Source organism: Scardinius erythrophthalmus, assembly GCF_964197995.2.
Source record: "Scardinius erythrophthalmus genome assembly, chromosome: 7".
In the NCBI taxonomy this organism is placed as follows: domain Eukaryota; kingdom Metazoa; phylum Chordata; class Actinopteri; order Cypriniformes; family Leuciscidae; genus Scardinius; species Scardinius erythrophthalmus.
In genome coordinates, this window is record NC_138227.1 from 28,753,088 (window position 1) to 28,767,596 (window position 14,509).

Genomic DNA, 14,509 nt, shown 5'->3' on the forward strand with positions numbered 1-14,509 from the left:
GATTTCGACCAGTCAGGAGTAGCCTATAGCAAATCAGTTCCTGCAACAACACATCCCATCTGCACCAGGAGCTGTGACAGCTGTTGAAGGTCAGAGGTGACAGGTTAACACTTTGAGGTTCGTATGACTTCCTCATTAAATAGAAAAATGCTTTTAATGTTAGATAACTAGTAACTAGCTAGCTAGTAACTAGTTAGCTTCATTATAACTAGGTCGCTAGTAACTAGTTAGCTTCATCATAACTAGCTAGTGACTAGTTAGCGTCATTTTTATTGAATCAAGCACATAGCCTACATGTTGCTAGCTAGTTAGTTAGCTTCATTATTTGATATTTTTTTACTTTTGCGAATGCTTGTTAATGCTCATATTATCTCTCTTATGATGTTAAAGCAACTTCATTTCTTTTTTCAAATTAGCCATAATGGAATGCCGTGACTGGAGTTTATGCTTCCTATGTCAGTCCGCCCTAAAGATTGAAAAAACATTAGATCCCTCTTAAACCGAGGACCGTGACGTCGCACGGTATGGCGCAGCCGGGGCCCCACCCTGGAGCCAGGCCCGGGGTTGGGGCTCGTATGCGAACGCCTGGTGGCCGGGCCTCCCCCCACGGGGTCCGGCCGGGCTCAAACCGAAGGAGCGACGTGGGGCTGCCTTCCCGTGGGCTCACCACCTGCAGGAGGGACCGTAAGAGGTCAGTGCTGAGAGGATCGGGCGGCAGTCGAAGGTGGGGGCCTCGACAACCCGATCTCTGGACACGGAAGCTAGCTCTAGGGACGTGGAACGTCACCTCGCTGGCGGGGAAGGAGCCTGAGATTGTGCGTGAGGTTCCGACTAGAGATAGTGGGGATCACCTCTACGCACGGCTTGGGCTCTGGAACCGCACTCCTCGAGAGAGGATGGACTCTTCACCACTCTGGAGTTGCCCATGGTGAGAGGTGGCGGGCTGGTCTGGGTTTGCTTATAGCCCCCCAGCTCAGCCGCCATGTGTTGGAGTTCACCCCGGTGAACGAAAGGGTCGTTTCCCTGCGCCTTCGGGTCGGGGATAGGTCTCTCACTGTCGTGTGTGCCTACGGGCCAAACGGCAGTGCAGAGTACCCGGCCTTCTTGGGGTCTCTGGGAGGGGTGCTGGAAAGTGCTCCAACTGGGGACTCCGTCGTTCTACTGGGGGACTTCAATGCCCACGTAGGCAGTGGCAGTGACACCTGGAGGGGCGTGATTGGGAGGAACGGCCCCCCTGATCTGAACCCGAGCGGTGTTCAGTTATTGGACTTCTGTGCTAGTTACAGCTTGTCCATAACGAACACCATGTTCAAGCATAAGGGTGTCCATCAGTGCACGTGGCACCAGGACACCCCAGGCCGTAGGTCGATGATCGACTTTGTGGTCGTTTCATCTGACCTGCGGCCGTATGTCTTGGACACTTGGGTAAAGAGAGGGGTGGAGCTGTCAACTGATCACCACCTGGTGGTGAGTTGGATCCGATGGCGGGGGAGGAAGCTGGACAGACTCGGCAGACCCAAGCGTACTGTGAGGGTCTGCTGGGAACGTTTGACCGAGTCTCCTGTCAGAGAGATCTTCAACTCCCACCTCCGGTGGAGCTTCGACCGGATCCCGAGGGAGGCTGGAGATATTGAGTCCGAGTGGACCATGTTCTCCACCTCCATTGTCGAAGCGGCTGCTCGGAACTGTGGCCGTAAGGTCTCCGGTGCCTGTCGAGGCGGCAATCCCCGAACCCGGTGGTGGACACCGGAAGTAAGGGATGCCGTCAAGCTGAAGAAGGAGTCCTATCGGGCCTGGTTGGCTTGCGGGACTCCCAGTGCATGTTGGACTCCGGCAGGGCTGCCCTTTGTCGCCGGTTCTGTTCATAATTTTTATGGACAGAATTTCTAGGCGCAGCCAGGGGCCGGAGGGTGTCAGGTTTGGTGACAACACGATTTCGTCTCTGCTCTTTGCAGATGATGTTGTCGTGTTGGCCTCATCAAACCAGGACCTTCAGCATGCATTGGGACGGTTTGCAGCCGAGTGTGAAGCGGCTGGGATGAGAATCAACACCTCCAAATCCGAGGCCGGGAAAGGGTGGCTTGCCCACTTCAGGTTGGTGGAGAGTTCCTGCCTCAAGTGGAGGAGTTTAAGTATCTTGGGGTTTTGTTCACGAGTGAGGGAAGGATGGAACGGGAGATTGACAGACGGATCGGTGCAGCTTTTGCAGTAATTTGCGGTCAGTTCTGGATGCCTCCTGGACGCCTTCCCGGGAAGACCTAGGACAGACTATGGAGACACTATGTCTCCCGGCTGGCCTGGGAACGCCTCGGTGTCCCCCCGGAAGAGCTGGAGGAAGTGTCTAGGGAGAGGGAAGTCTGGGCATCTCTGCTTAGACTGCTGCCCCCGCGACCCGGCCCCGGATAAGCGGAAGAAGATGGATGGATGGATAGATCCCTCTTCATCATTAAAACTGAGAAACAATCCTGAAAGATTGCAATCATGTTACAAAGAAGCTTTAGATAACATCCAGAAGCTGAAGGCATTAGGGGATCTGCCTGAGTTTATAGTGGACATTAGTGGTGGTAGTCAGGATGTATTTCAGCTGATGATTCAAAATCCTATGGTGTGGCACAAAAGCTGCAGAAATGCGATTGATAAACAAAAAGTTGAGAGAGCAAGAAAAAGAAAAAAGCATGAAGAGTCTGTGAGTCCAGTAAAAACATGGCGCATGAGTGACAAGTCCACCACACTCGCTTTACCCAGACCCTCAACATCATCATGTGAACCATTTGATAAACTGTGTCTCTTCTGTGGTAAAGTGGGCAAAAAAAAGGAACTAAGGAGGGCTGCCACCCTTGGCTTGGATAGAAAAGTGAAAGAATGTGCTCAGGTGGTGGGTGACAGGCATCTATTGGCTGAACTAGCTGCTGGTGACATGGTTGCTATTAATGCTGTTTATCATCGTGCATGCCTGACTAGGCTCTATAGAAAAGCAGAAACTGTTGGATGTGACTCAACTGAAAGTAATGCAACTCAGGTCATCAGAGCACATGTTCTCAATGAGTTGCTCGAATACATCGAGGACTATCGTTGCTCAGGGGAATCACTGGCAATGTCTGACTTGACAGCCCTCTATGACGAGCGCATTGCTGATCTTGGATTTCCAAACATCAAATGCAACACCACACGCCTTCGGAAGGATATTGAACGCCTGATTCCTGACATCAGATCAGTACAAATAAATCGTGTCTGGTCCGTTGTATTTGATGATGACCTGAGCAAAGCTGTTGCTAACATGAAAAACAACACTTCTACCGATGTCTCCATCATCTTCAAAGCAGCCAAAATCCTCCGGCAAGAGTATCTCCCCATGAAGCATGCTTTTACAGGTGCCTTCTCAACTTCCTGTGAAGCTGATTCTATCCCTCCCATGCTGAGATCATTCTTACACATGCTTCTTGATGGATCAGGTATTGATCAGCCACCTCCTGGACCTGAGAAGTTCCAGGCTGCAACATCCATTGGGCAGCAAATAATTTTCAACTCTGTAAGATGCAGATCCAAGAAACATGGCAGTGTTCCTCGTCACATAAGAGAGAGGGAAACACCAGCTTCGCTATATCTGGCAATGAAACTACACCAGCAAAGTGGTAGTAGATATCTGGTGGAGGCCATGCATAAAAGAGGAATGTGTGTCATATGACTACTTGAAAACATTTAGCATAGATATAGCGAATTCAGTGATCAGTCACTAGGAGCAGATTGGTGTCGTGGTCCCACCTCAGGCAGTCCACTGAATAAAACGGCCGATTTTGTCAAATAGGGTGTCAAATTTCGTTCAACCTACCCTCCATTAGATGGCAGACATGTCATACTTCATCCCGACTCAAAAAAACGTCATGCTTCTATACAAAATCTTCGAGCTAGAGTGCATTGAATCAGTGCGAACAAAAGCGGAGCTAGTGTGCGAGTGAGACATTTTATCAGAGCAATATTGTCAACGTCAGCGAAAACGTCATGCTTCTATACAAAATCTTCGAGCTAGAGTGCATTGAATCAGTGCGAACAAAAGCGGAGCTAGTGTGCGAGTGAGACATTTTATCAGAGCAATATTGTCAACGTCAGCGAGTATTTGCATTAGATTATTATTATTATTATTATTATTATCTAATGGCATCAATAAAGCTTACCCGCAATGAAGTGTTGGGTCTTCTATTCGTGGACCCTGATTCTGAAGGGGAATATCTGCCTGATTCTGAAAGTGAAAGTATAGCCCTACACCAAGCACAAACGGTGAATCCTTTGCCCAATTTAGATGGTCCTTTACCCAATGTCAGTGGTGGGAACAATGTTTCTCGGGGTCGGAGTGTTCATCGCGAAGTTAGCAGGCGTGTTAGTGTTGTGGGGAACGAGGCGGGATATTTTTACCGTGTGTGCCTCTCCACAATCGCGGCGACAGTATTGTGGTGGAGACTTTGTTTGTCTAATGCCACTGGGTATGTTAGACGAGGTCAAAGTATTCATAGGACAGTTAGGGGGCAACATGGAGGCAGGGTGGGGAGTCGCAATGACAATGACAGTAGTCCGAGCTGTGCACACTCGGCGTGCGCGCGAGGCAGATTTGGCCGCGCTGCTCGCAGCAGGAGCAGAGACGGTGTGACACGGGGCAGAGGGGCTATTATGCATAGTCTATCACAAGCTGATGGGAATGCCGGCTTTTGAGTACTTGGCCAATGAGGATGATTTACTATATGTAGTAAATAGAAAATCTCTACAGCAAAAGGCCAACCGCTACTTGCATTCGGTTTGTTTCTACCATTTATTAGTAATGATTTACACAGTTTGTTTACTACTTACTATTTACCTGAGCATTCAGTATTGTGCAATATAGCATACAGAAGGTGAGGGACATTTTGGGGGGAAAGAAGTGCTGCATTTGATCATTTTATCATTTAAACGTGACTTTTCATGAAAATTCTATAATCCAAGATGGCCGCCACCATAATGACGTCATAATATGCAAATTAGATGGGAAAATGTAATCCCTACATAAACTTTGGGTCATCCTTAATATTTCTCTAATTTACAGAAAGTCTCTATCTTTTATCACTTTTAAGATATAGCCTTTTGAAATTAAGATGTCAAAATCGAGCATTTTAGGAAAAAACCTCTGGCGCCGAAACACTGTGTGTTTGGCATGTGTTTTTTAATAAAAAATTGCATACTTCACCTCCAATTGTCATGGTAAGGACAACATTATTGTTTTTTAGTCTTGGTACCTATTTTATTGGACTCCTTGACCCCAAAAATGTACACGTTGATACCAAATTTGTCATTATAGCTATAACAGAAGCAAAGATATGGGCCTCTCAAGTATGGTCGGCGGCCATTTTTAAAAAATGTGCGTATATAAGATACAAAATGTGATCTCACGTGTGTCTTAGGATAAATTTATTTCTATGGCCCTAAGGTACTTCCATACCAAAGGGGACCTTTGCATCATGACTTGAAGTCAAAAGTCACTTAACCTCCCTACTAATACTTCATTCTTAAAAAAAATGGCATTAAACAATTGTTTAAAATATACTGTCTTTATGTTGTTTCTATATTACAATGGAAATTGAATCTCACATTATTTAAATTTTATTTGCACACAAAACATTAGTGGTGAACATTTTTGACTTTATAAAATGATTCTCTCAAGTCTTGGCAATTGGCCCCTTTTAAACAATAAAGAAAGTAAGACATATTTTTCTTATAGTTTAGTAGCCTACTATATTCCTTTTGGCAGAATTTATCATAATCAACTTAATTATTTCTTGGATTTTGTATCACTATAGTCCCTAAATGTATGTAAATGCAGGAAATGTGATTAAAATTGTGAAAAACATTTTTGCTTTTTTTAAAGTGCAAAAACTTTTTCCCCCATTTTGTGTGATGATCAAACAAATGATTGAAAGGTTACCCAGATTGTGTTGAGCCTGCCACAGAGCGAACCTTTTCAGTTATTGGCCTAAACAAGACTGACACCAGGAACAGACTGTCACTTGATGGCACCCTGTGAGTGATGGGAAGTTCGGATCATTTTACTCACTCGTTTGTTCGATCTCGTTCATTAAAATTAACGAATCTTTTTTCGAGTCATTTCGTTCATTTAAGGGTCTTTAAATGTTATACTTTTAACAGCCAAATTCCCCGGACACATCCACCTACGCAGTCTTTATCATATTCTGAATTAATAAATCATTCAAATGCAGTCAAAAATAATATACAGGGAACATAAATAATTACTTTCCGAGTCTTTCGTTCATTTGTCACGTGACAGACGCAATGAACGTTCATGAACGGATTGAACCCTGCTTCAGATACGAGCCTCCTGCAGAGGTGGTGAAGCAGGCGAACTCTGCCACTGTGGCATAGGCTACAACAGGCCTAATGTGTGAAAGTTGGAAACTTGTGTTGTGGTTTTCTGGGGAGGTGGAGTAACTATTATGTGTCCCTTTTGTTTTGACATTTTTTATTGGTTTGATGTTGTTGTGTTTGTTATTTAATCACCTCTGTCTTTATTTTTTTATAGTGCAATCAATCAATTAATTGTACATTTTGAAAAAAACTTTTTTTTTTCATAAATCAGGGTTTATACTAAGTAAACAAGGACTGATTTTTTATTTTTTAAATTAGGGTTAGGGTTACGCGCGCGCACTGATGTTTTACAGAGTCTCACTCCAGCCAAAGTCCCAAAGTCGGCAACCCTGCTTTACCCCGGTCTTAAGATGACTGTGAAAAAAAGTAGTATTTAATTAAATAAATTTATGGTGAGATTACTACATTTTCAGGTCAATCTGTGTTCAGTTTGACCACGAACCATGCGCTGTTGCTTTAATTCAGCATTTGCAGCACAGCAAAAATAGACTAGGTACGGAAACGATCGCGGCACTGCTGTATACGAAGCAACTGGAACGGATCGACGGACTCCATCCGCCAACATGCTGACTGATGTATGAAACGAGAGCTTCGTTTTCTCGTGCAATCTTTTCCCTGTTAACTCCTGATATTTTCAAAAAAGTCATTTGTTTGCATCAACTGTTCAATGGTGAGCTGAAATAACAATCCATCTCAAATTGCAAGTTCTCAATCTCTGACTCCATTTTGGGAGATGAGTAGTGGGTTGGACTATCGGTTTGTGTTTTGCCTTGCCTGGTCATTGTTGTTTCCTCTATAGTGAATAAAGCACCCCAGGATGCACCTTGGGCCGGACGGGACTACCACAACTTCCATAGCCAACACTGTCTACCACACCTGGGTAGGTTTTGAAAAATGGTTGATGTGTGGTCACCAACCTCACTCCAAACATCCTAACGGTGCCTCCAAATGTTGTCTCCCTGAAAAGGGGAACATAGATATATTAAAATACTAACACAAACACGTGTTGCGTTTCCCTTGATCTCTGTATTATCTGTGTGGATAAAAGAACCATTCAATGTTGCACAAAATGACCATGAAATGCATAACAACTTGCATGTAACAATATTGCATTCCCTATATACAGTGACCCATATTGTATTAACCGACAAAACAAATAAAGAGATGAGCATCAGTTGGCATAAAACACTTTATCCATCCTGTCACACACAATAAACAAGACAGCTTGCATCTGTATGTGACAAAATAACTTGTATAAAATAAAGAAAATGCAGAATAATAGCCTAAATCAGAATGAATGCAACACTGTACATTATAGCCTACTCTATACTCAGTGCATATCAATCTCATAACATTTCAGTTATCACAACAAAATAATAACACTTTACACATCATCCATTTAATGAGGTGATAACATGCTGGCCTTCATTTGAACGTGGACGATTCAGCACGTGACCCATTATCACTCACTCATGTATGATACAAACTCACGAGTCACATATGAACAAAACCGTGTTAAGAGATAATAATATTACAGCCAACTCATCTTAACAGCGTAAAAACACTATATTTTCATTATACGAACTGTTAAATACCAATAAAACGTCATATATTAACATACAGTGCTGATGGTTCGGAAACTTCATGTTCGCCATGTGCGCCTAAATCTCTTTTTCCACAATTATAACATAGTCAAACTCATATTAACATCAATATCAGTATATTGAGGGGCTTACCTGAAAAGGGGAACGTAGATATATTAAAAAAAAAAAAAAAAAAAAAAAAAAAACACGAACACTCGTTGCGTTTCCCTTGATCTCTGGGGGAAGGGAACTCTTGTATCTGTAATTAACTCTCTGTACTCGCCCCACTCCCTGCTGGAGTCTTTCGGTACTGCACCATAACAGACTACAGGAACCAATTAAATAATAATAATAATATTCTCTTCAGTTATACCCGTTACATGGACATCTGTAAAAATAAATTTGCAGGGCACCTCATGCATTCCGACGGCCTGGAGGAGCGAGTTTTGTGATCCTACAAACCCAAGGATGCGCTGCACACGTGTCACTGGCCAGTCACATGATTCTCTAAGTTGGCTACTGTAAATAAAATTTAATTTGCTTGGAATAAGAATAAATTAATATTTATTTTAATAATAGGAAAATAATTTCCTTTTATTCTCTTTCTCCTTTGAGCATTGATGAAATATTGTTCTTGTAAATACTTTCTGGCATTTCAGTATTACTGTCCGAATAGGACTTTTGAAACCCAAATGAACCAAAAAAGAACCAATGAGGTTCATTCTTGTGTGTGATGCAGAACGCAGAACGTGGACACACTGGTCAAAAAAAAAGAATTGGTCTTTGAAGTGCTGCGATTGATCACATGGTGTGCGTAGCTTCATATGGATCTACTGTTTCAATTCAAGAGCGTCATCGTGACATACATTCGCATCGCTTAATCCTGCTCAGTGTGTGAAAGGCCCTTTAGTCTTAATGAACTTTTTGAAGCATCAAAGTGGTAGTTGCGTAGCTGTCAATGGAGGGGACACAATTCTCTCATTGTGACAAGATCTTCATTTGTGTTCCGAAGATGAATAAAAGTCTTGGTTTGGAACGACATGAGGGTGAGGTTCATTTTTGAGTATTTCATTTAGTTAAAGGTTTGTACAATTGAGTTTACTGTATTTTAGAAAGGTACACATTAAAAGGAACTCATTCAATTCAGAAACACTTTCTTAACAATGAGACTTTCAGTTGTTTTGTTGTGGTGTTTGTTCTTGCTCACATGGAGATTTGTCTCCACTTAGGAGAACATATTGATACTGTAGTTTGTTCAATTGAAATTATACATTGATATAGTATTGTGATGATAAGGCTCTGAAAATGACTAATTCTTGCTATACAAAACTACGTTAATTCTTGTCATTGGGTCTGTAAAGCTTCCTGTGTCAGTGTTTAGTTTGTGGCTGTAACGAAAGAGAAAAACATGCATTGTGGCCTGTGTCATTGCATTTCCTCATTACTGTAATTCAAATGAATGGGGTTTTGATGTTGCACATCGAATTGAACTTTTGACTATTTTGTAAAACCAAATTACCACAGCTGTGAAGTATGAAAAGGAAATGAAATCTGGTTTCATGTGTTCATGACCACATATGCCCGTGAAAGAGAACAACAAAGGGCAATGTTAGAAAACAGAACTGATCTTTAATGAAATTTTTTTAAATGTACCATTTCTCTAAAACATACTTATGGTAAATCAAGTCTTGATATAGAGTTTTTACGCACATACTGTACAGGGGTGCAAACTTGTCAACTTAAAAAAAAAAATAAAAAAATGTCCAGAATCATTAGTGTGATTTGTGTAGATCTGATAAGATTATACTTTTCACAGTACAATAGTATTATTACTATTATATATTTCATTATTGGTTTGTTTATTTATTTTTTTATAATTTCATAAAATACAAATGTTTTATTGTTATTATTGAATAGGTTGCATAAAAAATGTGGAACACCCCTCCACCCCCTTGATGTTTTTGCATTCCTCCATATATGACAAACTAAGGAGCATTATAACTATTAAAAATTAACTTATTATTAACTTATTAACTTGTTATTGACCTTAGTCACGTTAGACGCCATATTGAATTTAACACAGATACAAACTAGGCTGTGAGGGATAGTCTTAAGGCCTGTTCACACCGGGACGAATTTCGCGCGCGATATTCCCCGACGTTTAGCGCCTCGTGACTAAACAAAGGGCGCCAATGTGAGTGTGCACACCGGCGCGAAAAACGCAATGCAATTTTTTAAAAAAACGCCTCGGGTTCGTTTTTTTCGTTTGACACGCCGCGTCAAAAACTATCCGACCAATGAGATTGGCGCTTTTGTTCACGTGTCTGGAGCTTCTGAAGTTACTGTAAAACACAACTTGGGGGCACTCAAACACAAAACGGTCTTGCCGAGCACACATACGTAACAGCAAAGAAGATATACACCAAGTAGCGTCTACACTGCCGGGAAGAAATAAGACGAGGAAGATGCAAGGCAAGATGATTGTAGAGCTGCAGGTCTCGTTGGTGTCGGAACATAAAGAACTATATGACAAACGCGACAGCGACTACAAACATCTTGATAAAAGAGAACTGTTATGGAGTGGTTTCTGTTTTACATTAAGCGCCATCTAATGTCAGGGAATGAATTTGAATGTTCACTCGGCTCATCGTCAGCGAAAATCGCTTGGGTGTGAACACAAAAAACGCGTTGAAAAACGCTGGCGAATAACGCGCGCCGATATTCGTCCTGGTGTGTAGGGCCCTTTACAGACATTATAATGGCATGCATTATATAATGGTCTTACATCATATAATTTTCACCAATTTGAAAACTGTTTTAATGGCTTTTGTCTACTAAAAAGTTCTTGTTTTTTTTTTTTTTTTGGAAAGATGTTTCATCACCTAAACAGTCGGTATGTTGATAAACAACAGTACAATCCATTAAACACACTGTACTTCTATCCGTCACAGCTTATATCCCTAAATATATACCTTAAAGGTATAATTCACCCAAAAATGAAAATTAGCCCATGATAGGGTGACCAGATGAGATTGGCTGAAATTCGGGTAAAAAAATCGGTAAAAATACCAAACATATTTTTATTCAAAGATCAACAGTCTGTCATTAGTCTTTAAAACAACATTAAAATCATGAACCCAAATGTCACTGTAAAAAAACAAAAACAATAATTAAATATAAAGGCCTTCTGAAGTGAAGCGATGTGTTCGTGTAAGAAAAATATCTTATAAATATCCATATTTAAAACTTTATCAACTAAAATAACTAGCTTCCGGCAGACGGCCGTACGCAAGTCGACTTACGCCAAATATGACGTAGGATGTAGGAGTAGCGTAAGCTTTGAAGCCTCTCACGGTTCAAACAAAACCAGCCCTGGTCAACCGGATGCACTTTGATGGTCTTCCAAAAAAATATACCCATTGACTCCCATTATAAAGCTTGGAAGAGCCAGTGCATTTTTTAATATAACCCTAATTGTATTCATCTGAAAGAAGAATGTCATATACACCTAGGATGGCTTGAGGGTGAGTAAATCATGGGCTAATTTTCCTTTTTGGGTAAACTATACCTTTATGTTTTTTTTTTCTCAGTTTTTCTAATTTACTTCTCAGTTTAGTTCAATATATTGCTCATTGGTTTAAGGCCCCCCAACACTGCACACTTTGCACATCTTTGAGAACCACTGGTTTAAGGAAACACTATGGTCCATTTCAATCCAAGATTGAAAAGTGCATGTTGTAATTTTGTGTACTGCTCAATCTACTGTCCCTCTCCTGTTACCATAGTAACCACCTTCTCAGCATCAGCACCCATATCATCAATAGCAGTATTGAGCGCCTGCAGCATAGCGGTGAAAGATCTGCTGACGGATCTGGCGTGTCTCGGCATGGCTAGCTCCACAAGTCTGGTGGTTGCAGTGCTGGTGTCTTTCTCGGCCTCGGCGAGCCGTCTTTTAACTTCACTCTTGCTGACCTCCACAGAGAGAGCGCAGGTCCGCAGAGCCTTCAGCCTGGCTGGGTCGAGACCCCGCTGCCTCGCCAGTCGCTGCAGAGACTCGTCGTCCAGGCAAAGTGAGATCTGAGCCTTCGTCAAAATCCGTACGCCAACCGAAGCGTCCACCATGGAGGCCACCAGGGGTACGGGAATGGCAGAAACGCCACCGGATAATGAGGCAGCAGCCCACACCAGTGCCTTGAAGGCATCTTTCTTCTGAGTGACCAAGGATTTGGAAAATGTTGGAAGTGCCAGAAGAAGAGCATGCGCCCTGATCTCTGGAAGGTCACCTCGCATGACATCTAAAAACGTTAGAAAGTCCAGCTTCTCCAAAGCGGAAGGTTGTACCAGGAACACCTTGGGGAGAGGAACACCTTCTGCCTTGAGCACTTCTAAGCTTTTCGCTTTCTTCACCTCCAGTGTTTTCTCTGTATATTTCACCGATGCTAATAAGACAAAGTAAACTGTCTCTTTCTGCAAAGACCTTACTTCCCTCCACACCGCCACACTGTTAACATTAGGACTCTCTGTGAACGTGATAATGATGGCGTTGTACCGCATAACTTTGAAACGCTCTATATAATCCTCGGCCTGAAAAGTGGGATCACTAGAGATGGGTGGCAGATCGAAGAGGCGATAGTCAGGATGTTTGGGGTTCGGGAATACGGTTAGTTCCTCTGGGGCAGCAGATGATGGAGAGCGGGCTGAGCCTTCGTCGTCTTGGCTCAGCCCTCGAAGTGAGTTGATAAAAGTGGCTTTTTCTGCTGTTCTCTCCCCAGCGATTGCAAGGTTGATTCTGCTTATCAGCATGTCCTCCATGGCATCTCTTATATCCGATATGTTGTTCTTCTCAATGGACTCCTTAAGCGTTTCCAGCAGGTTTAGACTCCTCAACACATCAGCCATGTCTGTAAAATGGCAACTAAACTACAAATACAGAAGACACTTCATTTATAGTGTTCAACTGAAGTGTTAGAGTTATGTGCTGGATGTAATCAGATACAGTTTTTTTTTTTTTTTTAAGAAATTAAAGGGATAGTTCATCCAAAAATGAAAATTAGCCCATGATTTACTCACCCTCAAGCCATCCTAGGTGTATATGACATTCTTCTTTCAGACGAATACAATCGGAGTTATATAAAAAAAAATGTCCTGGCTCTTCCAAGCTTTATAATGAGAATGAATGGCTGTTTGACTTTGGAAGCCCATCAAAACGCATCCATCCATGATAAAAGTGCTCGACACGGCTCTGAGGGGGTTAATAAAGACCTTCGATGCGTTCAAACAGCCATTCACTAATTTTGTAATTTTCATTTTTGGGTGAACTATCCTTTTAATACTTGTATTCAAGGGAAACTTTAGATTAATCAAAAGTGACAGTCCATGACACTGAAGACTGGACTAATGATGCTGAAAATTCTGCTTTGTCACTACAGTCATAAATTACATTTTAATATATTAAAATAGAAAACGGTTATTTTAAAAATCACAATATTACTGTTTTTATTGTACTTTGATCAAGTTCCAATCAAATATTTATAAATTAAAATATAAACTATAATTAACTTTTTTATATTTTACTATTTTAGTTAAGGCATTCTAAAATTTGACGACAAACATGAACTGTACATTTATATAAAATAAATGTAATTTATTTACTGGCAAATACAGTATATAAGATCTAGTCCAATGTGCTCACACGGGGTTATAATGATAGCGTTTAAACGTTGCAAATTAAGAAGGCAAATGCAAGTCCAGAGCATAAAATGCATAAAAATTTTAATTTCAAAACCTGCATGACAAACATAAAGTACCAGAAGTAAGAGACCCTTAGAGAAAAAGTTACTTACTAACATGTTACTTTCCAAAAAGTACAATGTACTGTAATTAATGTAATTAGGAGCAATGTAATATTGAGAATAAAATAACCACTTTAAGTGGATTTCCGTTTCCATCCAAACACGTACCTTATTTCAGATCATTTAGGATGACAGCGAGTGTGGTGGACCACAGAAAATATCAAACCACACCAAGATGAATGAGATACTGACACTCTCACAGGCTATTTAAGGATTCTCAGTAGCGTATGGAACATTCTAATCCTGTTATCTAAGGCCTAATCCTGCTCACACACACACAGACACACACGTCATCACAGAGGAGCAACCAGCAGGTCAACTGATTTACAATTCTTGAGGAATCAGCAAATTTCACAAATTTCACCCATCTGATATTTTTATGATGCCTATGTAAGAAAAACAATGGTCATGATCCACTTGAGCATAGTTTGCATGTACTGTATAAAAAGCTATTTCTTTTTATCAAACATACAGGCCTTACAACATTGGGCAAATATATGAAATTTGAATTATTTTCCCATGTTAGACCAACAATATTCTAGTAGTTCAATTCCCATTGAACAATGTTGTTAATCTTTTCGATATTTGTGAGTTCCCAGCATGCACTGCAGCATAAATAAATTATGCACTTTCAGGTTTAGGACCATTTTATTATATATTTTTTATTTA

The 14,509-nt window shown here is 41.4% G+C and overlaps 1 protein-coding gene across 1 annotated transcript; it reads right to left on the reverse strand.

Annotated features, from left to right (window-relative positions):
* Positions 1-11,747: 11,747 nt before the first annotated feature.
* Positions 11,748-12,887, reverse strand: irgq2 (immunity-related GTPase family, q2; the record flags this gene model as incomplete). The annotated part of the gene is made up of 1 exon (XM_081369993.1): positions 11,748-12,887. The coding sequence occupies one exon, from the start codon at positions 12,885-12,887 to the stop codon at positions 11,748-11,750; it is 1,140 nt and encodes a 379-aa protein (XP_081226119.1).
* Positions 12,888-14,509: the final 1,622 nt, after the last annotated feature.